The following is a 27,240-nucleotide window of genomic DNA, read 5'->3' as shown; positions in this document are numbered from 1 at the left end:
TGTAAGCACCAAAAGTGTTTCAGAGCAAACATGAGTAGGTTTTTTCCTTTTTTTTTGGACATCTTATCGTTTATTTATTTTATTATTTTTTAAAATTTATATTTTTGTTTATTATTTTTTTTTGGCTGTGTTGGGTCTTCGTGTTGCACGCAGGCTTTCTCTAGTTGCAGAGAGCGGGGACCACTCTTTGTTGCAGTGCACAGGCTGCTCATAGCGGTGGCTTCTCTTGTTGCGGAGCACGGGCTGTAGGCGTGCAGGCTTCAGTAGTTGTGGCTTACTGGCTCTAGAGCGCAGGCTCAGTAGTTGTGGCGCATGGGCTTAGCTGCTCTGCGGCATGTGGGATCTTCCCGGACCAGGGCTCATACCGGTGTACCCTGCATTGGCAGGCGGATTCTTAACCACTGCGCCACCAGGGAAGCCCTGACATCTTATTTTTAAATTGTGTTCTGCTGCTGCTTTCTTAGTGTAACCAGATTCGTAGAAACAGTCCACTTTTGGTTAGGTATCTGAGGCAGGGTAAGAGCGTGGTTTTTGTGTGCTTTGTCCAAATATACTTTAAAAAATTGGTAAGCAGTGTAGGATGCTTTTTAACTCCTTTTAAAGTGGAAAATTAGTAACTCAAGTGTCATAAAGCATTATCTTATGGGGAGGGTGGGAGGAAGGGTGTTGCAGGAGGGAGGAGATGTGGGGACATATGTATATGTATAACTGATTCACTTTGTTATAAAGCAGAAACTGACACACCATTGTAAAGCAATTATACTCTAACAAAGATGTTAAAAAAAGCATTATCTTATGTTGTGGTAAGTATTTTGTGAGCACTTCCAAAAGGAGATAAAGACAGTGAATTTCTACTCCATATTAAAAAATTATTACAAAAAGAATAAAAATTTAAAGCAAGTAGAAACAAAATGTTATAAAGAGAAGAAGAGTAACATAAACAAAAAAGAAATGATCCCTTAGGTAGACTTTCTTTGTATACAGTTAGTTGATGTCTTTGTTCATAAAAGGGTAAAGTCCTTTTAAAGAACTGCCTGGAGGGCTTCCCTAGTGGTGCAGTGGTTGAGAGTCCGCCTGCCAGTGCAGGGGACACGGGTTCGTGCCCTGGTCCAGGAAGATCCGACATGCCGCGGAGCGGCTGGGCCCGTGAGCCATGGCCGCTGAGCCTGCGCGTCCGGAGCCTGTGCTCCGCAATGGGAGAGGCCACAACAGTGAGAGGCCCGTGTACTGCAAAAAAAAAAAAAAAAAGAACTGCCTGGAAAATCTTTTTTGAGTCTGTTATTTAATACTTCTCTCGTTTGCTTTATGAGAGCAGCTTAGCAATGATGAACAGAAATGGATATGAACTTAGACATACAGTGCTTCTACTTCTATAAGAAGGAGGAAGGATGGTGATGTTTCTTTGAATATTTAAGAATCCTAGTAAAATATGCTAAAAGAAAAGTTATATGCTTTTATAAAACACTTTTTATAGTGAGTAGTATGAGCTAATATATTTTAAGTAATGGGAACTTTTGATTATTTAATTTTTCATTTTCTTCTTTGCAGAAATGACTCATTTACTAGACTTATATTCAGTCATCATTTACTGAGTGTGTGGAGCCCTGACTCAGGGTTTTTATACCTATCACTGCAATGCTTATTTCTTCCCAGTAGGTTTTGTAGTTTGAATAGACTGCCTTTAATAATTATAAGACGAGGGACTTCCCTGGTGGTCCAGTGGCTAAGACTCCACGCTCCCAATGCAGGGGGCACGGGTTTGATCCTTGGTCAGGAAATTAGATCCCGAATGCCACAACGAAGATCCCGAGTGCTGCAATTAAGAGCCGGCGCAGCCAATCAATCAATCAATCAATAAAATTAAATAAATAAATAAAATAATAAGACGGAACCTTTATATATATATATTTTTTATTTTTATTTTTTTTGCGGTATGCAGGCCTCTCACTGTTGTGGCCTCTCCCGTTGCGGAGCAACAGGCTCCGGATGCGCAGGCTCAGCGGCCATGGCTCACAGGCCCAGCCGCTCCGCGGCATGTGGGATCTTCCCTGACCAGGGCGCAAACCCGTGTCCCCTGCATCGGCAGGCGGACTCTCAACCACTGTGCCACCAGGGAAGCCCAAGACGGAACCTTTAGATTTCATTGGTAAAATGAGTTAGGAGGTCTCTGTATGTAATAACTATATTTCTGTGGTATTGTCATGGTGTTGACACTGTTTAATAAGGAGCAAGCTTAGTATCATCCTTCAGCCAGGCACTCTGAGTGACTTTTTCTTTCAAAAAGGAATTTTTTTGTTTAGTACAAAAGTAATTGTATCTATAAAGAATACTTCAAACTGAGGGGTTTAAGATGTGTAGAATACAGAATCCGAGCTCTTGAGGAGCTTTAAACTTTTGCAAGATGCAGTTTAGATTATAAAATGTAAAATACAAAAGTGATGGAGAGGAATTTGAAGGAGTCTGTGAAGATGAGATGGAATATTAGGGACAATTTTATGGGGTGTGTGGCACCACACCTAAATGTCTTGGTTGGATTTGAGTAGCTGACAAAGAATATTCCAGGTGGGAGACATGGGGCCAGGTAGGCCATGGAAAGTCAGAGGCCTGGATATATAGCCCTTGAAAGCCTGTTTGTCCTAAAGTGTTGTGAGGACCACAGATTGTTGGCTTGTGGCTGTGTTTGGGCTGCAAGATGATTAAAGAATTTTTTTTTTTTTTGGCAGTACACGGGCCTCTCACTGTTGTGGCCTCTCCCGTTGCGGAGCACAGGCTCCGGATGCGCAGCCTCAGCGGCCATGGCTCACGGGCCCAGCCGCTCCGCGGCATGTGGGATCCTCCTGGACCGGGGCACGAACCCGTGTCCCCTGCATCGGCAGGCAGACTCTCAACCACTGCGCCACCAGGGAAGCCCAAGAATTTTAAAAAATTAGTAGCCAACATACTAATATTGAAAAATTTCAAATAAGAAATCTGGTCTTTAGGGTTTTCTTGAAAAATCAGAAGATCCAACAGCACTGGGCTAGCATTCCTATGTGAGGACTATGGCCAGAGCTGAGTGGTGGCTGCTCTTTGGACTCTCCGCCCCCTTCAGTTGGCCAACAGCCCTTATCCCATTCCCTGTGGTCTCTGTGATACCAGGGCCCAGGGTCAGCTGCCATTTATTGTGGTGGCTGAGATGTTCTTGCCTTCTGAAGGTAGAGTTCAGAGGAAGGTCAAATATTTCTCGTACCCTTGTAAATTTCTCTCAAAAGTGGGAAGATGGAAGATAAAAAAGGCTACATGTTTCAAGAAAAATGGGAGAGTGCTGATTTCTTTGTGGAGGTGAAAATATTCTTCTTACCTCTTTACTTTGGAAACATGATGTGTCTCTGTCAGAATAATCTGATGGACTTCACACACTTATACCCTGCCCAGGCCCCATATGGTGGCATTTGAGTTTTGGTGTCTGTGGTGGTGAAGAGCTTGGGCCCTGGAGTCAGTCAGGGAGGGAGCCCTGGCTCTTACACTCACTAGTCTGTGATCTTGAGCCAATTACTTTACATCTCTACATGTCATTTCCTCCCGTGTAATAATAGTACCTTCCTATTTCATTGTAGTGTGGGAAAATGAAGTGAAATTATTTATTATATAGAACACTTAGTCCAGGGGCTGGCACAAGTTAATATTCAGTGTTAGCTATGTAAATATAAAACCAAGACAAAGGCAATTTCTACTTCTAACTTGGGGTTGTAGTAAATTGTGATAAGAAAATGGTTTGGGGAGTTTCTGAACCTCAGTTGTTTGTATTTGTTTGTTAATTTAGCTAGTGCTTCTTGAGCTGTAGGCACTGTTCTGTGTTCAGTGAACAAGGCCCCGACCTTCACATTGTTTACAATCTGACAGTGGAGATAGATAAGCCAGCAATTGCAATATAGTGCGGTATTTGGAGTAGAAGATCTTACAGTAAGTTCAGTGATCCTCTGGTTTCATCTTTTGTGGCAATTTTAGTGTTAGAAAAGGTACCAGACAGGGCAGACAGAGTACTTGGTGATGGTGAGCCCTGTTCATAGGAGCATGGCACTGCAAGTGGTCCACCATCTTTCCTTCTTCACTTAGATCATCGTTTATGGAGCAGCTACCATTGATAAGGCAGAAAAAAGGGAAAGAGAAGCCTTTCTCTGGATAAAGAAAGCTCTTATCCTCTGCCTGCCTCCCTGCTCTGCCCCCAGTCTGTGCTGGGAGAGAGAGAAGTTAAGAGGGACCAACCCAACCAATATCTGGGGTGGGGGGAAAGATACTTTTCCTCCTCATCCCCACGGACTTGAAAACAAAAAGCTCAGCAGAGAGCCCTACCAGTTTTGAACTTTGGAGCCGCTGCTGGAACCAGGAAAATCTTTCAAAATTTAACTTATTTTTATTTCATGATGTTAATACGATGTACCATTAAAAATTAGTACTTTGTTGCATGTCTAAGAAATAATTTTAAATGCATGAAAGAAAACCAATGTGACAACTTATATTTATTTAAAATAATTCCTGTGGATTGCTTTGCTTTTATAATTAAACTTTTTTTTTTTTTTTTAAGTAGAAATACAGTGCTGTGGGAGAAAGAAGAAGGGAGATGAATTCTTCTTGGGTTTGAGAAGGTGTGTGGCTTGGAAGGACTTGGCAGAGAACTTGATCAGGAGACTTGGGGGAGAGTATGCTGTGGTCAGACTGAGCAGAAGAGGCCAAGGGCAGTTGAGGCAATGGCATACACTGGAGAGCCTCTGGAGAAGAGTTTGGGGCTATGGTGCAGGGATTTGGAGTGTACTGAATGATTGATTTTTCTGGCAGAAAATCAGAGAGCATAGAATAATGTTTCTGGAGTCGTTCTGTGAATAACTTTGGAAGTGGGTGTGTCTCTGGAGAGAGGGGTAAGTGTTTATTATTTCTAGGGTCTCTGGCCCACTCTTCCTTCCTCAGAGCATTCTCTGCTTTTTGGAGAAAGCCCCTCTTGGAGAGGAAGAAGAGCCTACTTACCACCCCAGAAACCAAATGGGCCAGTGTGCTAGCTCCCTTCTCTGATGGGCCTGTGTGGGTATAGGATTCAGGCTCCACTAGTTGGCTGCTCAGTGCTTGGAGGCTGGGTTCTGAGGAGGCTACTGGAGGGCGAGTGGAGGGCAATGGCTGTATGCTGACCAGATGTCTGTGTTGTAGACCCAGACTGTGCCTCTTGCTGCCAGCCCTGGAGTGCCCGTGGTATGGGCCCATCTTCCAAACCTGGCCCTATAGTCCCTGCCACTCCAGTTTTCTGAGGCTTTGATGTTTCTTCCACTACATTCCTTTTGGCTACAGACAGCCAGACTTGGTTTCTGTTCTAGCAACCCAAGAAGCCTGTCTAATATACCCCCTGGGTCGTTTTTTAAGGTAACCTCCTTACTAATCCAGTGTACCAGACAGATGTCTGTGTCTTGAGTCAGAATTTTCATTTATTTATTTTTCTGGGAGAGCTTTTCCGTTTTATTTATGGAGCAGACTTTAACATCCCCCCTCCCTTTTTTGTGGTAAAAATTTTTTCATGCTAAAGTTTGTAAAATTTAAATGGCCAAAAAATAATCCAGTCAAGTTAGAGCAAATGTAACTAACACTGACCTGAACTGATATTTTTATGAAACGCTTACCAGCATCATACCCTCCTACCCTTGATGCTTATGGTTTCTCTTTTTAGAGTTGACCTATAGAATATTTGGGAATGTGTGATTTTTTTTTTTTTTTTTGCGGTACGCGGGCCTCTCACTGTTGTGGCCTCTCCCGCTGCAGAGCACAGGCTCCAGACGCGCAGACTCAGTGGCCATGGCTCACGGGCCCAGCCGCTCTGCGGCATGTGGGATCTTCCCGGACCGGGGCACAAACCCGTGTCCTCTGCATCGGCAGGCAGACTCTCAACCACTGCGCCACCAGGGAAGCCCCATGAGAATGTGTGAATTTTTAATATTTTAAAACTTATGGGTGTCAAGGTTCAGATAAAAAATGAATTTTAAAAATGCAAGCTTATGAAAACTGTAGGATGCTTTTTTATTTTTTAATAAATTTATTTATTTGCAGCTGCGTTGGGTCTTCATTGCTGCGCACGGGCTTTCTCTAGCTGCAGTGAGCTGGGGCTATTCTTTGTTGTGGTATGCGGGCTTCTCATTGCCATGGCTTCTCTTGTGGAGCACGGGCTCTAGGGCGCGTGGGCTTCAGTAGTTGTGGCACGTGGGCTCAGTAGTTGTGGGTCGTGGGCTCTAGAGTGCAGGCTCAGTAGTTGTGGCACACGGGTCCAGTTGCTTTGCAGCATGTGGGATCTTCCCAGACCAGGGCTCAAACCTGTGTCCCCTGCATTGGCAGGAGGATTCTTAACCACTGCGCCACCAGGGAAGCCCTGTAGGATGCTTCTTAAAATGCACATCGTAACCAAGTTCTATATTGGTTAACAAGAATTTATTGAGTCCTTACTTTATACAAAGCACTATTCTAGGTGCAGTGATGATTTTTAAAACTGTGGACATGTTCCCTAGTCTCCAGGAAGATACTTTTCTAAACTGATGAATTAAATTTCCTTTAGCCATTTCAGTACAGTTGAACATGTGGCTACTGTGGGTCTTGTGTGGGGTCAGATAGAAAAATTGAAAAGGCAAGACTTAACAGTACTTGGAGCAAATAGAAAAATATGTAGGAAATTCCCTGGTGGTCCAGTGGTTAGGACTTGGCGCTTTCACTGCTGGGGCCCAGGTTCAATCCCTGGTTGGGGAACTAAGATCCCACAAGCTGCGAGGTACCTCCAAAAAAAAAAAGAGCTGTGTTTTGGAGGTACATCAGGTTGGAGGCAAAATACTGAAAGAGTCAATCTTGGGCTTTAAGAAATGGATGGAATTTAGATAGATAGGAAGGAGGGGAAAGGGTATGTTAGGAGAAGGGGGCTCACTATGATTGGGGTTGGGAATGAGCTTGTTGCATGCTCGAGACTGAGCTCCTGAGCCTGGGGTGGGGCTAGTGGTGTGGCAGGGTGAAGGGGGAGGTTTATGGTGTAGAACCTTGATTTCAGAGGATGAGGACTTTGGTTTGATCCCACAGTGGGGAACCATAATTGTCCTTCAAAGGGTTGTTGTGGAAAGGCTTGAGATTGGAATGTAGGATAAACGCTGGGCTTTTCACCACAAGGAACCATTGGGAGAATGCTACTCTGTGCTAGAATTGAGAGCCATAGCAGCAGGGGAATGAAGTGAAGGACTGAAGTAGGAGGAGTTGCAATCAAAGGAATGGACAGATTTAGTGAAGGATGGTATGTTAAAGATGAAGGGGGGTTTGTTTTTGTTTTTAATATTTATTTATTATTGGCTGTGTCAGGTCCTAGCTGCAGCATGCGGGATCCTTCGCTGTGGTGTGCGGGCTCCAGAGCGTACAGGCTCTCTGGTTGTGGCGCACGGTCTTAGTAGTTGAGGCAAGTGGGCTTAGTTGCCCCGTGGCATGTGGGATCCTAGTTCCCCGATCAGGGATCGAACCTGTGTGCCCTGCATTGGAAGGCAGATTCTCAACCACTGGGCCACCAGGGAAATCCCTGAAGGGGGTTTTGGTTAAAGATGACTTTAAAATTTTGATCCTGGGTGACAGGAAAAATGGAAATTTAGAAGAGAGGTTGGTTTTGGAGAGAAGATGAGACTTTGGTTTTTGTCATGTCAAATTGGAAGTAATGCAGTGAACTGATGTTGTGGGATTAGAGGAGTGAGAAGTCAAGACTATGGGTAGAGAGTTGAGTGTCAGGGACTTAGATGGGGAGAATGGAGAGTCAGCATAAGAGAAAATGCACAAGGAGAAAAGCTGAGGGCAGGGCCTGAGCTTGGGGCCCCATAGCAGCCAGAGAGGGAGGAGAACATTTCAGAAGGGAATGGTGGGCGATAGTGTCAGACCTAGAGCAGTCAAATAGTGTGAACGTGAGATGGAGTAATGGAATGAACGATGGCTCTCGAAAGCTGTTCCAGTAAAATGGTAAGATGGACTCATAGATTTGGGTTGATTAGGACAGGTTTTAGGAAAGAAATGCACTTTCTACTGAGACTGGAGGGTGGATAAAAGAAAAAAACCTAGGGACCTCCCTGGTGGTCCAGTGGCTAAGACTCTGGACTCCCAATGCAGGGGGCCTGGGCTTGATCCCTGGTCAGGGAACTAGATCCCGCGTGCTGCAATTAAGAGTTTGCATGCTGCAAGTAAAGATCCCGCATGCCGCAACTAAAGATCCTCCACTCAGCAACAAAGATCCCATGTGCCTCAACTAAAAAGACCCAGTGTGGCCAAATAAATAAAGGAAAAGAAAAAGAAAAGAAAAAAGGAAACAAACCTAGAGCCTGAATTATACTGATGCGAATTTGAGAAAACTCCTTCCAGATGACCCCATCCTTCTGAGAAAGAGAAGTGAAGTATATTTACTGGACGTGGTCTGGTGATAGGAATTTGAGAGGCAAGAAGTCTGGCAGAGTTGCAGTGGTTTGGTTGGGATTGAAATGATAGTTTCTAAGGTTGGGGGTTGAATGGTATGTATCCTTAGAAACAGTTGTGGGCCTACTGTGTATAGAGCACCATGGAGGGTAAACTATGAGCAAGAGAGACACTTGTAGAACTCTGGTAACTTATAATCTATTGGGCTCAAAAGAGGATAGAGTTGATGGTGTTTAACTTTTGTATGTTTCCTTATCCCTTTTCACATAGGAGCTGGAGAGGGGAAGGGGAACAGTGGAGATGTTCCAAGGTCTGGGACTGATTTGGGAGTATCGTGTAAGATCAGAAGAGTGGGAAGCTTAGATTCAGTTTTTTCATCTGTGAAATGGGAATAAGTCGTGCCTAATTCCTATAGTTGCTATGAAACCTGAGTGAAGAAAGATAGATAAAGTGCCTCCCGGTCCATCTTGAGCACTCAGGAATTGTTAGCCATTGTTACTAAGGCCTGAATCACAATGGTCAACAGATAGTTGTAAGTATTGTAAGAAAACCCTTTCCCGAAGGCTTTAGGCTACAGAGGAGTGACTAGTGCTGAATTGGGAAGTTGGAAACAGCGGGAAAGAAGTAAATCTGGGTATTGAAGGGTGAGTAGAATTTTGCTGTCATTACATTAATGCAAATTGTGCAGGCATAAAAAAAGTCAGATCCTGATCATGACAGCCTAACACAGCTGCACAAAGATAGACTTCGGTGTGGACTGTGATCCAAAAATATAGGAACTGGGAAAGAAAGGACTTAATGCATAAATGGAGCTGTGTGGGTTTACTTTGAAAGGGCTTTATATGGAAGGAGGTAGGACCTAAGTTTATAGAATCTTTAAATTTGTAGAAGTAAACTAAGACATGGTCTTTCTAGTCACTTCAGGGAGATAAGGGACCTGAAACCAGAAGGGTGTTCATACCCGTCTACTGTGATATTTCTGGTAAAATAATGTACAGAGGTAGAAAGAATATAAATTTCTTTTGACAGATCCACAAAAGGAGTTAAATGAGTGGAATGGAGAAATTTGAATAAAGATATGTTTCTAAAACTGACTCCCCACACCAGCATTCAAAACAAAACACAACAAAGCAGGTGGAATGAGAGGCTGTGATACAATTATAGGAGCATAATCTGTACCAACTTCAGCAGCATCTGTTGCTCATTGTCACCCTTAGCTGCAGCTGATCATGCATCCGGAGGTAGCATGTGTGTATTGTGGGAAGAAGTTGAATTTATCAGAAACATGGATTTTTTGGGCATATTTTGAATACCAAAGCGAAATATTTTTGAAGGCAGTTTTATTAGTTTTCTTCCATTATAAAGATATTTCACACTCACTGTAGCAAATGTGGGAAAAACACCCCCTCTTTTGAGCCCACTAGATTATAAATTAGCAGAGTTCTAATGTATCTCTCATAGTTTATTCTCCATGGTGCTCTTCACATAGTAGGCCCACAGTTGTGCGGATAAATACCATTCAACCTCTTGTTTCTTCTAAAACATAAGGAGGAAATTCTTTTCTTTAATCATTATGGTTTTTTAGTTTTTATAACTTTGTGATTTATTTAAATACAATTTTATAATCTTTTTTCCTGTATAATAAACATTTTTTATAATCTGAACTCTGCATACACATTTTAATGTTTATGTACCCATTGAGTGGATGAAAAATTTACTTAAATGTTCCACTCTTGTTGTAAATGACATTGTTAAATCACAAAAGAAGATAATATTTGGCAACCGTAATAATTATTGGCTTATCTTTCTCCAGTCTCATGAAGTACACATTTTTTGGAATATGGCAACCAACCATCTTAAAGAATTACCACCCTCCGTTTACCACCCTCTTCCCCTAGTGCTCATTAATAAGAAGCAAATGTGAGATTAGTGAAAAGAGTGGTGGTATTTTACAGGTTTTACAAATCTCTTTAATGTCTGAATTAATTGAAGACAGCTGGGTTTTCATTACTGCATTCAGAATCTTTCAATATAAGTATCTGAAGAAAATTGAGTCTCACACAGAGTATGTAGTGAGTTATTTTGCAGAATGTTCCTTAACTTGTGTCTAATGGTGGTTTCTCATGATTAGATTGAGGTCATGCATTTTTGGCAATAATATCACAGAAGTGATGTGCCCTTGTCATTGCATCATATCAAAGGTGCAGTGGTTAATAATCCACCTGCCAATGCGGGGGACATGGGTTCGATCCCTGGTCTGGGAAGATCCCACATGCTGCAGAGCAACTAAGCCAGTGTGCCACAACTACTGAGCCCACAGGCCACAACTACTGAAGCCCGTGCGCCTAGAGCCCATGCTCTGCAACAAGAGAGGCCACTGCAAGGAAAAGCCCGTGCACCGCAGCGAAGAGTAGCCCCCGCTCGCTGCAACTAGAGAAAGTCTGTGCGCAGCAATGAAGACCCAACACAGCCAAAAATAAATAAATAAATAAAAGACAAAACCACCATAAAAAAAAAGGGTACATGATGTCAGTGTGTCTTATTACTGGTGATATTAACCTTGATTGCTTGGTTAAGGTGAGGTCTTTCTGGTTTCTGCACTGTAACATGTTTTTTCTTGTGATGAGAACTTTTAAGATTTACTCTCTTAGAAACTTTCAAATATATAATACAGTATTGTTAACTGTAGTCACCATCCTGTACATTACATCCCTAGAACTTATTGATATTACTCTTAAAACTGAAAGTTTGGGGAGTTCCCTGGTTGCCTAGTGGTTAGCCACGTAGTTCCCTGGTAGCTTTCACTGCTGTGGTCTGCGTTCAATCCCTGGTCGGTGAACCGAGATCCCACAAGCCATGCAGCGTGGCAAAAAACCCCCCAAAATCCGAAAGTTTGTACCTTTTGACCATGGGCACACCACCCCACCCCCACCTTTGTCAGCCACCAATCTGTTCTCTGTTTTTATGAGTTCAGTTTTTTTAGATTTCACCTATAATCGAGATCATACAGTATTTGTCTCTCTCTGTCTTATTTCACAAAGCATAATTCCCTGAGGTTCCATCAGTGTTACAAAGAGCAGGGTTTCCTTTTAATGGCTGAATAATATTCCATTGTGTGTGTGGGTGTGTATCACATTTTTTTTTCTCATTCATCCATTCATGGACTCTTAGTTTGTTTCTATGTCTTGGCCATTGTAAATAATGCTGCATTGAATATGGGTGTGCAGGTATCTCTCAAGATAGTGATTTTGTTTGCGTGGGATATATACCCAGAAATGGGATTGTTGGATCATATGGTAGTTCTATCTTTAATTTTTTGAGGAACCTCCATACTGTTTTCCATAGTGGTTAAACCAATTTACATTCCCACCAGCAGTGCACAAAGTTCCCTTTTCTCCATATCCAGTACTTGTTATCTCTTGTCTTTTTAATGACAGCCATTCTGACAGGTCTGAACTGATATCTCATTGTGGTTTTGACTTGCATTTCCCTGATAATTAGTGATTAGTGATGTTTTCTTGATGATTAGCACCTTTTCACGTACCTGTTGGCCATTTGGATGTCACCTTGAAAAAAATGTTTATTTAGTTCCTCTTCCTGTTTTTAAAATCAGATCTTTTATTGCTGTTGAGTTGTATGACTTCTTTATATATTTTGGATATTACCCCTTATCAGATATATGATTTTTTAAAAATATTTATTTGGCTGCACTGGGTCTTAGTTGTTGCATGCGGGACCTATTTCCCTGACCAGGGATTGAACCTGGGCCCGCTGCATTGGGAGCATGGAGTCTTAACCATTGGACCACCAGGGAAGTCCCCAGATACATGATTTACAAGTATTTTCTCCCATTGAATAGATCACCTTTTCATTTTGTTGATGATTTCTTTTGCTGTGAAGAAGCTTTTTAGTTTGATATAGTCCCATTTGTTTATTTTTGCATTTGTTGCCTTTATTTTTGGTATCTAATCTAAAAAATCATCACTAAGATTGATGCGAAGGAGCTACCCTCTATGTTTTCTTCTAGGAGTTTTATGGTTTCAGATCTTATGTTCAAATCTTTAATCCATTTTGAGTTGATTTTTGTGTATGGGGTAAGATGGTAGCCCAGTTTTATTCTTTTGCATGTGGCTGTCCAGTTTTCTCAACACCATTTATTGAAGAGACTATCCTTACCCCATTATATATTCTTGGCTCCTTTGTCATTAATTGGCCATAAATGCAGGGGTTTATTTCTGTACTTTGTATTCTTTCCTGTTGATCTGTGTCTGTTTTGATGCCAGTACCATATTCTTTTGATTACTATAGCTTTGTAATATAGTTTGAAATTGGAAGCATGATGCCTCCAGCTTTGTTCTTCTTTCTCAAGATTGCTTTGGCTATTTGGAGTCTTTCGTGGTTTCATACACATTTTAGGATTGTTGTTCTCTATTGCTGTGAAAAGTGCCATTGGAATTTTAATAGGCATTGCATTGAATCTGTAGATTGCTTTGGGTAATATGGACATTTTAACAATATTCTTCTAATCCTTGAGCATGGAATAACTGTCCATTTATTTGGGTCTTCTTCAGTTTCTTTCTTTTTTTTTTTTTTTTTGGCTGCATTGGTTCTTCATTGCTGCACTCAGGCTTTCTCTAGTTGTGGTGAATGGGGGCTAGTCTTTATTGTGGTGTACAGCCTTCTCATTGCAGTGGCTTCTCTTGTTGCAGAGCACGGGTTCTAGGTGTGTGGGCTTCAGTAGTTGTGGCACACAGACTCAGTAGTTGTGGCTCACGGGCTCTAGAGCGCAGGCTCAGTAGTTGTGCACGGGCTTAGTTGCTCCGTGGCATGTGGGATCTTCCTGGACTAGGGCTCGAACCCATATTCCCTGCATCAGCAGGCGGATTCTTAACCACTGTACCACCAGAGAAGCCCTTCTTCAGTTTCTTATAGTTTTTATCTCCTTAGTTAAATTATTCCTACGTATTTTATTCTTTTTGATGCAATCATAAATGGGATTTTTTTTCTTAATTTCTCTTTCTGATAGTTCATTGTTAGTGTATAGAAATGCAACTGATTTTTATATATTGATTTTGGACCCTACAACTTTACTGAATTTGTTTAACTTTGGTGGATAGAGTGTTCTCTAAGGTCATATCATCTGCAAATAGTGACAGTTTTTCTTCTTCCTTTCCGACTTGGATGCTTTTTATTTCTTTTTCTTGCCTAATTGCTCTGGCTAGGATTTCCAGTACTATGTTGAAAATAAGTGGTGAGAGTAGGCATCCTTGTCTTGTTTCTGATCTTAAAATAAAAGCTTTCAGTTTTTTGGCCTTCAGTATGATGTTATCTGTGAGTTTGTCGTATGTGTCCTTTATTATGTTGAGGTATGTTTCCTCTATACCCACTAAGTTGAGCTTTTTTTTTTTTTTTTTTTTTTTGCGGTATGCGGGCCTCTCACTGTTGTGGCCTCTCACGTTGCAGAGCACAGGCTCCGGATGCACAGGCTCAGCAGCCATGGCTCATGGGCCCAGCTGCTCCACAGCATGTGGAATCTTCCCGGACCAGGGCACGAACCTGTGTCCCCTGCCTCAGCAGGCGGACTCTCAACCACTGCGCCACCAGGGAAGCCCCTCATTGAGCGTTTTTATCATAAATGATGTTGAATTTTGTCAGAAGCTTTTTCTGCATCTATTGAGATGATTATATAAATTTTTATCCTTCATTTTGTTAATGTGATGTATCGCATTCATCGATATGCAGACATTGAACTATCCTTGCATCCTTGGAATAAATCCTGCTTAATCACTGTGTATAAAATATTATTTTTTAAAAAACTTTGAGGGACTTCCCTGGCAGTCCAGTGGTTAAGACTCTGCCTTCCAGTGTAGGGGGTGCAGGTTCAATCCCTGGTCAGAGAGCTAAGGTCCCACATGCCTTGGGGCCAAAAAACCAAAAAACATAAAACAGTAGCAATATTGTAACAAATTCAATAAAGACTTTTAAAGTGGTCCACATCAAAAAATCTAAAATAAATAAATAGCAGTAAAACAAACAAACAAAACAAAAAAAACTTTGAAATGATTAGCCTCAGAATGGTACTTCAGTAATAATATTAGAAAATGTCATTGCATAAGACACAATAAGGTAAATAATTAACATCACCAAGCCATCATATTTTTGTTTCTTATTTCAGTTTCATCCAGTTTTCTTGGCATAGACTCCTCTTTCATGAATCAGACAACTCCCTGCTATGGTCAGTTTCATCTTTTTCATCATCTTTTGACGTGGATGGTACAGCTGTGGTTTGAGAAATCATGTCTTCTAACCTTCCTTTTTTAAGGAAACAATTCATTTTTAAATCTAAAAAAGTTATTATAGACACATTTTCTTTTATTTGGGAATAAAATGTTGTTACAGGCATAAAATGTTAAAACAGCAGTTTTAGATAAAATATTAAAATTTAGAAAAGTTTAAAAAATTTAAAAACATTGCAAAATAAAACAAAATATACTGCTTGTGTTTTTGTGTAGGCATAAGCAAAGCTTCAGAATTGAAGTTATCGATATTTATGTTAGACAATATTCAGTTTATAGGAATAGCATGTGTAAGTGATGATAGCTGGTAAGAGTGCAGAACTGAGATGAAACTGAGTTAATCTCTGAAAAACGTATTTGTACCCTAAACCTGTTATCTTAGAAAATTCCAGATAACACAAGACTATACAAGCACACATTCCATTAGTTGTCAGAGTGATGGCATGTAGCCTCTGGAAAACTCCACTGTATACACCTGAGAGAATAAGAGTGGAAAAGGCAGATAACATCTTAGTATTAATATGAAAATAGTACCGGCCCCTCAGAGGCCTGTGGCCCTTCAGGAGTCTTTGAGAACTGCTGCACTAAGTGACTGTAACTGCAGCCGGATGTGAAACTCTGATGGGAGGAAGGGCATTGTTATTAGTCAAGTGCTTTTTTGCCTGGTACTGTGTTAGGAGCTTTATAAGATATAATCTCATTTAATCAAAGTCTTTGTAAGGACTTTGGCAGTGAAATATGAGGATGTGGATCTGGAGTGAGATGGGGAGTCATTAGAGGGTTTTGAGCAGAAGAAGGATATGATCTGAGTTTAAAAGGGGTTTCCCTTCTTTCTGTGTTGAGAATAGCCTATGTCAGCAAAGGGGCAATGATGGGAGCAGGGAGACCAGTTAGGGAGCTGCTACTTTAATCAAAGTAAGAGCTAAGGATTGCTTAGATCAGGATGCTGGCAGAGGAGGTGGTATGAGGTCACAATTGGATTATATTTGAAGGTGAGATTTTGTTAATTGGTTGAGTGTGAAATGGGAGTTGGGTCAATGATGGCCCTAAGGTTTTTGACCAAAGTAACTGGAAGGGTGGAGCTGCCATTTCCTGGGATGGAGAAGACTACTGAAGGAGCAGGTTTGGGATGGGGAGAAATAGCTGTACATAGAAATTGGTGTTCAGGGGAGAAGTGTGGGTTAGAGATATAAATTTGGAAGTTGTCAGCCTATCAGTGGTATTTTAAGTCACAAGCCTGGACAAGATCACAAAGAGAGTGTAGGTATAGAAGAGAAGACAACTTGAGGACCAAGTCCCTCAGCACTGCATGATTTAGAGGCAAGGAGTTAAAGAAAGAGTAGCACGCAAGGGGGCAACAAAACCAGAAGAGTATGTGTCTTGGAAGCCAAGGAAAGATTGATTCAACGCAGAGTGAATGTCACCATGACAGGGCTACTGATGCGTCAAGTGGGATGAAGATTGAGAGTTGACCATTGGAGGTCATTAATTGGTGACCTTGATAAGGGAATGAAATTCTGTTTGTGGTGGGTTCAGGAGAGAATGGGTAAAGGAGAATATACATCGGTTATTGTAGACAATTTTATTGAATAACTTTGCTATAAAGAGGAGCAGTAGATAGACGGGGGATGTAGAGTCGAGAGGGTTTTGTTTTTTCTTAAGGGAGAAATTAAAGCATGTTTTATGACGATGGAAATGATTTGATCTGGGAGAAAGGTAAAATGTTATGGTGCAGAAGAGGGGCGGAGAATTGTTGGAGCAATGTCCTTAAGTAGGGCAGAGAGAAGATCTACTGCACAGGTGGAGGGTTTGATTCTCACCTGGAGCACAGATAGTGCCTCTGTAGTACCAGAAGGAGAGGCAGGGTATGTGGGCGTGGATGTAGGTGGGTAGGTGAATGTAGAGATGGAAACATGTGGGTGTTCTATATTCTCAGCAAAACAAAAACCAAGAGATTGAGGGTGGGGCAATTAAGGGTAATACACAATGTCAAATACAGCTGTGAAAATGGCAAAGAAGCTGCAAAAGGACAGTCTGGGGTAATGTAATATAGCAACAAATTAGCCTACTTGTGAGTTTCACATCTGGTTATCTCAAGTGAATTCTAGGATTAACCATTACAGAACTTCCCATTTTGGTTCAAGGTTCTCACTAAATGAGGTATACTTAAATTTATTTTTTTTAAATTTATTTTATTTTTGGCTGCGTTGGGTCTTCATCGTGGTGCGCAGGCTTCTCATTGCAGTGGCTTCTCTTGTTGCGGAGCACAGGCTCTAGGCGCACAGGCTTCAGTAGTTGTGGCTCGTGGGCTCTAGAGTGCAGGCTCAATAGTTGTGGCTCTCAGGCTCTAGAGTGCAGGCTCAGTAGTTGTGGTGCACGGGGCTTAGTTGCTCCACAGCATGTGGGATCTTCCCGGACCAGGGCTTGAACCCATGTCCCCTGCATTGGCAGGCGGATTCTTATCCACTGTGCTACATGGGAAGCCCTTAAATTTCTTTAAGTTTATTTAAATTTATAACATCTTATCCTCCATGTCAAGGAATATTTTTAAGTGTACTGTCTGATTAGGGTGCAATGTTTTATATGTGCTCCAATGATTAGCTTTCACAGTCAGGTTTTACCCTAGAATTATCCTTGTTTTAATGGTCATATTATAACTTACAGGTTTTTTTATAGGTAATGTATAAAAATGTTAGAAAAATTTATTAATAGGAAATCAAAAGGGTAAAAACAGTTGATTAATCAGGTCTGTTTTATATGCTAATAACACTAATGAAAACAACCATCAGTTATATAAAATATGTTTATTAACTTTTAAAAAAATATTTAAATATTTATTTGGCTGCGCTGGGTCTTAGTTGCTGCTTGCAGGATCTTCGTTGCTGTGTGCAAGATCTTCGTTGGTGGCACGCGGGATCTTTAGTTGCAGGATGCGGGATCTATTTCCCTGACCAGGGATGGAACCCGGGCTCCCGGTGCGTGGAGTCTTAATCACTGGACCACCAGGGAAGTCCCTAAATGTGTTTATTAACTTTGATATAAAACGCAGATCTGTAAAACCAGTGGCCAAATGATTTCTTTTTTTTTTTTTTTTGGCCATGCCCCGCAGTTTGTGGGATCTCAGTTCCTGACCAGAGATCGAACCCAGGACACGGCAGTGAAAGCGCCAAATACTAACCACTAGACCACCGGGAACTCCCCCAAATGATTCCTAATGAAGGAAGAAATGCAAACAGATTCATAACTCACATTTTTGTCAAGTCATCCATTCCTAGAACTGTTTAAGGACTTCGCCTAATCAATGATTTCTTTATGCATTTGAAAGTATGTTGCTTAATATTTACTCTTTTGAATGAAATCCAAATTTATGTTCATTATTAAAGTGTATAATCAAAGTCAAAGGCTTTAAACAGTTAACTTTAGGAGAAGCAGCAAAATAAACAAAAACCAGTGCTGCCTCTTCCATGCTTTTGCAGTTCTTTCTTTGCTCTTGATCCTTAGCATGTCATATATTATCACGGTTTTTTTGTGTTTAAAAATGATGTTGTAGACTGGTGTTATTTCATATGTAAGTTTGAAAAGACAATACATAGATGATTACCCCTTTCTTCTTTTTTCTTTTTCTTTTTTTTTTTTTTTTTTGCGGTACGCGGACCTCTCACTGCTGTGGCCTCTCCCGTTGCAAGCACAGGCTCCGGATGCGCAGGCTCAGCGGCCATGGCTCACGGGACGAGCCGCTCCGCGGCATGTGGGATCTTCCCGGACCGGGGCACGAACCCGTGTCCCCTGTATCGGCAGGCGGACTCTCAACCACTGCGCCACCAGGGAAGCCCCCTTTTTTCTTATTTGGAGAGAATTTTACTGTCTGGCTGAGACCAGGATTTATGGATCTCGTCTTGGTTGGTGTCACCTCTTAAAGGTAGCACAGTGACCATGCTAGGAAAGAACTGGCTATCCCTGCTGAAGTGATCAGGCTGATCAGCTTACTGTTGCAGTTGTTTCCCTGCCTGCCCCAGCTGTTACATTGTTGTAGGTTGAGTTCTAGTGTCCTTATTAACCTGTTTCTTTTGCATTCTGGATTGATGATCTAGGAGCTTCTTGATAATGATAATTGTCTTGGTTGTGCTCAGGAAGATCACAGCCCTTTCTGCAGAATTGGCACTATATTTTGGACTGAGTAATTCTGAAGCTGGCTGGGGTTAAAGCTCAGACTTCACAGAAAGAGAAAAACAAATATTGTATATTAACGCATATATGTGGAATCTGAAAAAATTGGTATAGACGATCTTATTTACAAAGCAGAAATAGAGACACAGACGTAGAGAACAAACATATGGATACCAAGGGGGTAAGGGGAGGGTGGGATGAATTAGGAGATTGGGATTGACATATATACACTATTGATACTAGGTATAAAATAGATAACTAATGAGAACTACTGTATACCACAGGGAAGTCTACTCAGTGCTCTGTAGTGACCTAAATGAGAGGGAAATCCAAAAAAGAGGGGATATAGGGACTTCTCTGGTGGTGCAGTGGTTAAGAATCCACCTGCCAATGCAGGGGTCATGGGTTCGAGCCCTGGTCCAGGAAGATCCCACATGCCGCGGAGCAACTAAGCCCATGCGCCACAACTACTGACCCTGTGCGCTAGAGCCCGTGAGCCACAACTACTGAAGCCCACGTGCCTAGAGCCTGTGCTCTGCAACAAGAGAAGCCACTGCAATGAGAAGCCCGTGTACTGCAACAAAGAGTAGCCCCTGCTCACCGCAACTAGAGAAAGCCCGCATGCAGCAACAAAGACCCAACGCAGCCAAAAAAAAATAAAATAATTTAAAAAAACAAGAGGGGATATATGTATACGTATAGCTGATTCACTTTGCTGTACAGTGTAAACTAACACAATATTGTAAAGCAACTATACTCCAATAAAAAAAAAAAGCTCAAACTTTATCAGAAGAATCATGTGTACAGGCAAAGCTTTTCCCTGGTTCCCTGGGAGTTCAGAACTGGAAGCTGTCATCTAATTCCACCCATAGGCATTATGCTGACAGACAAAGAAATAGAAGACTGATTTTAAAAAAAAGTCTATACACATTTTAAGATATTGGCAGGCAAATTGTATTGATACAATGAATTTGACACCAAGTTCTCTACCAAAGAAGTTAGCTCTGTGGAGTGATAGACATGAACAGCCTTCTCAAGGGCTGTGATACTTGAGGCTGGTGTAGACACACTGAATGGCTTACTTAAACATTTGGTCAGTGCCACCATGCATACAATTAATTGGCAGTACAGGATACCTAAGTCTTCTAGTAACTACCAGAGGAAGAGCCACAGAAGAGGGATTACTTAATAAGTGGTCTGGTATATGTAAGCAGGTTACTCAACATCCAGTAAACACCAGAATGGGACTAATGATAGCAGGGGGAGTTAGTTAAATACAAGGGCAAACATCTGACACCAGTGACAATCAGCAAATAAACACTGTAATAGGCTATTAAGTCTTTCCTTAAAGATGGGCTCCATCTGTCTAAAATTGAAATGCAGCCTTACCTGCAGGAAGAGAATGATCTAGTTTTCAGAAGGTTTCCCCTCTAGCACTGGTTTTATAATTAGCAAATGATAAAGCAGTCTTAAGAACTCTCCTTTCTAGATAAAAAGATAATTTCTGTTAAACTTTTTTTATTTACTGAACTTGGCAAAAAAGTTTTTAAAAATGCATGAAGGTCTTTAAGTACCCTTATTCAGCTTTTGAGTAGACAGTCTTATTCTTATAATTTTAGTAATTATTTATTTAGCTGTGCCGTGCAGCATGCAGGATCTTAGTCCCCCGACCAGGGATTGAACCCATGCCCCCTGTAGTGGAAGCGCGGAGTCTTAACCACTGGACCTCCAGGGATGTCCTGGTAATTACTTAATTTATGAAGAATGGTTGCCTCAAAGAAATTCCTTAAGAGGAATTCTAAAATTTGCTTACTTTCCTGCTCTGGTGTTAGAAGCCAGTTTTGTGTTCAAAAATATGATTTAAAAGTATAATGGGACCTCTTTTTTTTTTTAAAGAACCTTCTTAATTCAGATTTATCTACCAGTAATAATGCCAGTTAGCAGTTTGAACAACATATTTTGGAGCTTTCTTGATTCACAGATACATATTTACATAGCATTAGAGTGTTCCCTGTCAGCGGGGTGGGGGGGGGGTCCTCCCTGTTTAGCCTTACCTGACAAGAGTGATTTGTAGTTAACACGGATTATTTTCATATGAACAAGTACTTGAGGGTGTTCACATTTTTTTTTTTTGACTCTACTGTTGATTTACTTCACAGGTCATAGACTAAAGTTAAATTTTTACTTGGTTCCTCAATTATAAATTTGGATTAATGATGTCTGAATTAATTCATGAAGCCTGTGCCAGATGCTTCATGTGCTTTTTTGTCTAGAAGATATTTTGATAAATTTAGTCTCCTTGCTGGCCATTTATTTCTTAGGGTCTTAATGGCCCTGTAGTTCTAAGAAATATTGAATTAATGTTCAGGATGTCACTCTCTAGTTACATGAATTGTTACACTGAATGTTAACATGATAAAATAAAATCATTTAAATCAGATTTAGTTTCTAGCTTCTGTTTTATGCCTGTCTCCTAGAAGTTTTGATAAAATGAAAAGATAAGCCCTTTTAATGTCAATTTACCACATGATACAAAGTAAATGGCCCTGTGATGATGCCTGGAATATATTGCAGAAGGAGTGTTAGTGGTAATCACAAGGGAAGCAGAACGGAACGAAGTCCTGGGGCCTCTGCTGAAGCATCCCTAAGGGATATCTGCTTGCCAGCCATCTGGAGCAGGAACTGAAAGGAAGTTCCTGGGGTCTGTTAGGGAATTTATCTGCAAGTGTCTTCTAGTCCTTTGATGTTGATTTGGGTGAGGGAGGAGAAGCAACTATGAAGAAGAGTGAGACAAGACCAGGGTGTGGATTTGTGTGGTTATTTTTGGTTGGTAATCATGATACTTCCATCACAGGAATGTTGAGTACTCCAATATCTCAAAGGAAAGACTCTCCAAAGGGAATAAATAAGAACGATTTCTCTGTAGCAACTTGAGGGAAACTGAGACCAAAATAACAAATAATTTTTTATAAATTTAGAATGTGTTTTGTTATAAAAATTTGAAAGCGATTCCCTTGGTAGTCTTAGATAGTAATCATTCAACAACCACTTTTAAAGTGCTGGCTCTCTTCCAGGTCCTGTGCTAAATGCTTAGTATTCACTGAGAAGCAAAAATACAGACTCCGCTCTTATGAAGTTTACAGTTAACCACATTCAGAAATATTTGCTCACAAACTGAGGTGACATTGTCTAGGAAAAAGGAACATCAGTTAATAGCACCATTTGACAAAAGACCTTGATATGGACATAGTGGGCAGGGGTGTCTCAGGGAGGCTGCCCTGATCTCTGAGTAGGAGTTAATGAAAGCGTTCCAGATAGAGGGAACAGCATGTGCAAACACTCTGTAGTAAGAAGGAGCTTAGAGCAGTTGAAGAATGAAATTAGGCCAGTGCTGCAGAGGTGCAGAGTACAAGCATGAAGTGAGGTAGGTGGGGCCAGACCATGGAATCCTTGTCAGCCATGGTCTTTCTTTGTTTTTTTGGTTGTTCATTATTTTTAAACTTTTTATTGTGGAAAATTTCAAACATATACAGAAGAGAGACACTCAGCGTACTTATCATCTAGCTTTCATCAATACTTGGTCAATCTTGTTTCATCTGATTATAGTTGTGATTTTAAAAGTAATGGAAGGCATTTGAAGGGTTTTAATAAGAGCAGGAGTAGGTGGGAAACTTGATTTTTGTTTTCAAAGATAATTTGGACTGCAGAGAGTGAGTAGACTGGAGCGGGGAGAGTACATATATTGGGAGACGAGTTAGGCAGTCACTATAGTAGTTCTGTCCAGGTAAATGCCTTGAATCAGGTTAGTGGCAGAGGAGCTGAGAGAAGTGGACAGATTTCAGAGATGTAGAGAGGAAGATCCCAGAATTGGTAACAGGTCGGATATGAGAGGTCAAGGAGAGGGAGAAGTTGACTCTGGTGACTCCTAGGTTTCTGACTTGAATCTAGGATGGCTGAAGGATCCTGAACTTGAAGGATGGTTGGTGGTATCACAGTGTGAAGACCAAGCACAGGAAGAAGGAAGGCAGCCAGTTTCACCATCTTACCAACTCCTTAAACTTCAAATTCTGTGCCTTTCTCCAGGTTACGTGACAGCATGGTTTCTCACACTGAGGCCAAAGAACTAAGCTGAATTGGAACTGTGCTCTCTTAACCCTCTTCAGAGCAAAGGATATGGTCATGTTTGGGTTCAGAGAACATCCCGAAGATGTCTTGTAGAATGGGGCCAGGAAGGCAGCAAAGCAAAGTCTGTCCTAATGGACAGGTGCAAGTAGTCAGAAACATTTTCTTTGGACTTTGAGTAACACTTGCCATGTTCTTTGAGGAGTCATCAATTCTTTAAAATAAACCAGAAAAAAATGTAACACTTTCTAAATATTGTTTCAGGGTCTTATTCAACAATTTCCTTTCTTTTTAATCTTTCAGGTAATAGACTTATAATAAACTGCCTCTAGGAAATCTTGGCTTTGTCTCCAAGATTATGAGTATTACGTGTCTTAGCAGAGGCACTTGTGTTAGTCCTTTTAGGGAGAAGTCAGGATTAGTCTCCTGTCTCTGGAGTCTCTACCAGCTAGCTGCTTGTGCTGCTTACGGTTCCTGAGAAGACCCTCTTGGCCCCTGCTCAGCTCATGGCTAGCTGTAATCGTCTGTAGAAATTTTTAAAAAATCTCTTCACCATCCTGGGGTGGCATGTGATAAACAAATGATTTTAAGTAAAAGATGAATCACTTTAGATCAATTTATTGGTTTTTCTCAGAGAGGTCTTCCCTGGCTCTCTCTAACATAGCTCTCCAAGTCACACACTGTCACATCATGCTCTTTCATCTTCTTCCTAGCACCTATCACTGTGTAATATTACCATATTTCCCCTTTACATGGCTCCCTCCCTTAACACTGAGTCCACGACAGCAGCAGTCTCCTCTGTCTTGCTTACCAGTGTAGCCCAGTGCCTAGACAAGACAAATACACATTCCCAAGAGATAGTTTTTGAATGAATCAGTGAATGTCAATATATATTTCTACCTTTCTCATTCACATAGTTTAAAATAATCACATAAGAGAAGTGATTTGTCAACAGGTAAATTGTTTAGTACTTAATGCATATTAAAACGCACAGTGAGATGTAGCTATGCATTATGGTTTACAAAACAGACAAAAGTTGCTAACATGAAGTTTGGAATTTTTACCATTAAATTAAACTACTAGTTTATTTCATTATTTTAGAATAATTTTATTTCTAACTGATGAAAAATGAGAGATTTCAGGATGCTTTTTGCAAGTACAGTATCTTTCAGTATATAACATTGAAGGTGTGAGTAACCTTTAATTCCCACTAGTAAAAAGTCAAGATGGAGATATTACTCATCATTATATTTTTTCTTTTGCTATTAGCTTTTGAAGTATGGGGACATATTCATGTCACATATAGATTTTGATCCATTGAGTGCAACTTACAGACCTCGTAGAAATAATTTTGAAAGAAATTTACATAAATATATTTATGTTCCTTGTAAACTTACATTTTTATACTAGTGTTCCTTCTCTATCCTGTATTCAACTATAATAGATTCAATGATCTATTATAGGTTGTGACATGATAATCATTTGTTTTGATAGTATCTCAAAGGATGGGTAGGATTTACATATTGATTTTTTTGTTGTTTAGATTTAGGTGCTGTCATCAATTTCGAAATTGTTGTTAGTAAAAATACATATTTAAAAATATAAGCATTTTTAAAAAGTCTTCTCCAGAAGGGAAACAACAGGTTAAACTCTTGTTGGAAACATTGAAAATGATTCAGGAGTCTTTTCAGTGCTAGAGAACAAAAGGCTTGAGCTTCTATGTGAGAGCAAAACCTTAGTTCATTTAAATTTAGTTATATTTGCAGTGACTGACAATACTTAAGAGCTATTACAATTTCCTATGCCAGTCTTGTTTTCTGACTTTTTACAATCATCTAAACATGTTTCTTGATGTCCAACAGAGGTAGATAAAAACAGTCTTCGTAATATGGTAATTTGACAGCAGTAGAAAATACCAGCAGAGAAATTTGTGACCTGAAACAAAGTGTGGTCAAGTTTGAGAACTTAACTCAATCTGGTTAGTTAGCAAATGGATTCCTTGTGTAGCTTCCCAAGGATGAAGCTGGGAACAGATATTGGGAGACAACCAGGAGTCTCTGCCACATTTCTCTTCTTCCTGCTTTCCCTAGGCTGCCACACCATCACCCCCACCCACAAATCAAGCATGGAGGGTAGAGGAAGTTCCTTTTGACTGGAGGCAGGGGTGCAGGGTGAGTAAAGGTGAATGGTGGGAGTGACAGTTGTAACTGTCAAGATGGGTTACAAGGTTCCATCCAGCGCAGCGGCAGAATCAGTGCCGGGCTTTGACTACATGATTTTTTCCTTTGTGAGGATGCCTGTGGAGTAGGAATCATTTTTCTGGCATTTCAAGAGACTGATAGCTAGACTAATTTTGAACTGGACATGTGAAAGTTATAAATGTGCAATTACTAAAAATATGTGCTGATCGGAACTCTCACCTAGTGGTGTTTAATACTTCTATTTTGGGCCCACTTCCCACTGCCAAGACTCCCTAATCTCCCACAACTGCTGAGTTTGCTACCTACCCTTAAATGAGAAGCCTGCTTCCCTCCCTCCTTTTAATGGGCTAGGATAAAAATTCAGTTATTTATCAATGCTGCAGGTGAATGAGGAGTTAAGTCTGCCCTTTGTGTTTTTATTTCCCTTGCTTATTTGTCACTTCTGCTAATATATTTTGCATAGCTACCTTCCTCTAGTGGAAGTGACTAAAAGCCAGTACTTGTTAACTTGCAAAGGGACCTAAGTAACCCCTAATCCTTCTTGAGGTGAGTGTGTGAATCTGGAGGACTCCCAAGCTCTGCTGGCTTGGAACCAAAGGAACCTTGGCACACCTGCTAGTGTATAATACAGCCTCACAGATCATAAACCAGTTATAAACATCTGTTGGCTTTTGGTTACCCAGAAAAGTGGAGAGGAAGATGATATTCTTGCTAGCTTTGAGTGTTGTGATTGTTACTGTATATGCTGAGCATGTTTTGCAAATTTAAACCACTTGCTGTAGAACTGAAGCTGCAACAAGTGTTATTTGCCCTTTATTCAGCTGCAGACTCCCAGGACTCTCACGAGTGTTAGCTAATGGATAGTGCTACAGCCGTCAAATGGAGTCGGGTGTGGAGGAAAGAACATGTTTTTTGTTTGTTTTTTTAATTTTTAATTTTTTTTTATTGGAGTAAAATTGCTTTACAATGTTGTGTTAGTTTCTGCTGTACAATGAAGTGAATCAGCTATATGTATACCTATATCCCCTCCCGCTTGGACCTCCCCCGCTCCGCCGCCATCTAGGTCATCACATAGCACTGAGCTGAGCTCCCTGTGCTATACAGCAGGTTCCCACTAGCTATGTATTTTACACATGGCAGTGTATTTATGTCAAACCTAATCTCCCAATTCGGCCCACCCTCCCCTTCCCCCGCCGTGTCCACATGTCCGTTCTCTACGTCTGCGTTTCTATTCCTGCCCTACAAATAGGTTCATCTGTACCATTTTTCTAGATTCCACATATATGAATTAATAGACGATATTTGCTTTTCTCTTTCTGGCTTACTTCACTCTGTATGACAGACTCTGGGTCCATCCACATCTCTACAAATGACCCAATTTCGTTCCTTTTTATGGCTGAGTAATATTCCATTGTATATATGTACCACCTCTTCTTTATCCATTCATCTGTCATTGGACATTTAAGTTGTTTCCATGTCCTGACTATTGTAAATAGTGCTGCAATGAACACTGGGGTACGTGTCCTTTTTTTTTTTTTGGGGGGGGGGCGTATGCAGGCCTCTTACTGCTGTGGCCTGTGCTCCGGACACACAGGCTCAGTGGCCATGGCTCACGGGCCCAGCCGCTCCGCGGCATGTGGGATCTTCCCGGACTGGGGCACAAACCCATGTCCCCTGCATCAGCAGGCGGACTCTCAACCACTGTGCCACCAGGGAAGCCCACATGTGTCCTTTTGAATTATGGTTTTCTCAGGGTATATGCCCAGTTGTGGCATATACTATGGTCATATGGTAGTTCTATTTTTAGTTTATTAAGGAACCCCCATACTGTTCTCCATAGTGGCTGTATCAATTTACATTCCCACTAACAGTGCAGAAGGGTTCCCTTTTCTCCACACCCTCTCCAGCACTTACTGTTTGTAGATTTTTTGATGATGGCCATTCTGCCCTGTAGGAGGTGATACCTCATTGTAGTTTTGATTTGCATTTCTCTAATAATTAGTGATGTTGAGCATCTTTTC

At 41.0% G+C, this 27,240-nt stretch overlaps 1 protein-coding gene across 2 annotated transcripts in view; it reads left to right on the top strand.

Annotated features, from left to right (window-relative positions):
• Positions 1 to 27,240, top strand: part of LOC309968051 (diphosphoinositol polyphosphate phosphohydrolase 1) — a 108,606-nt gene that overhangs the window by 10,153 nt on the left and 71,213 nt on the right. Inside the window, exon 2 of one of the 2 annotated variants that reach the window (XM_082849160.1) lies at positions 25,109 to 25,189. The exons of the other annotated variant lie outside the window; for it this stretch is intronic. Coding sequence (XP_082705286.1) covers positions 25,109 to 25,189 — 81 coding nt within the window. The remainder of the gene's footprint in view (positions 1 to 25,108; positions 25,190 to 27,240) is intronic. 2 annotated transcript variants of the gene reach the window in all.

Source organism: Leucopleurus acutus, assembly GCF_964270905.1.
Source record: "Leucopleurus acutus genome assembly, chromosome: 10".
Lineage (NCBI taxonomy): Eukaryota > Metazoa > Chordata > Mammalia > Artiodactyla > Delphinidae > Leucopleurus > Leucopleurus acutus.
This window is presented reverse-complemented; position numbering and strand designations above follow the sequence as displayed.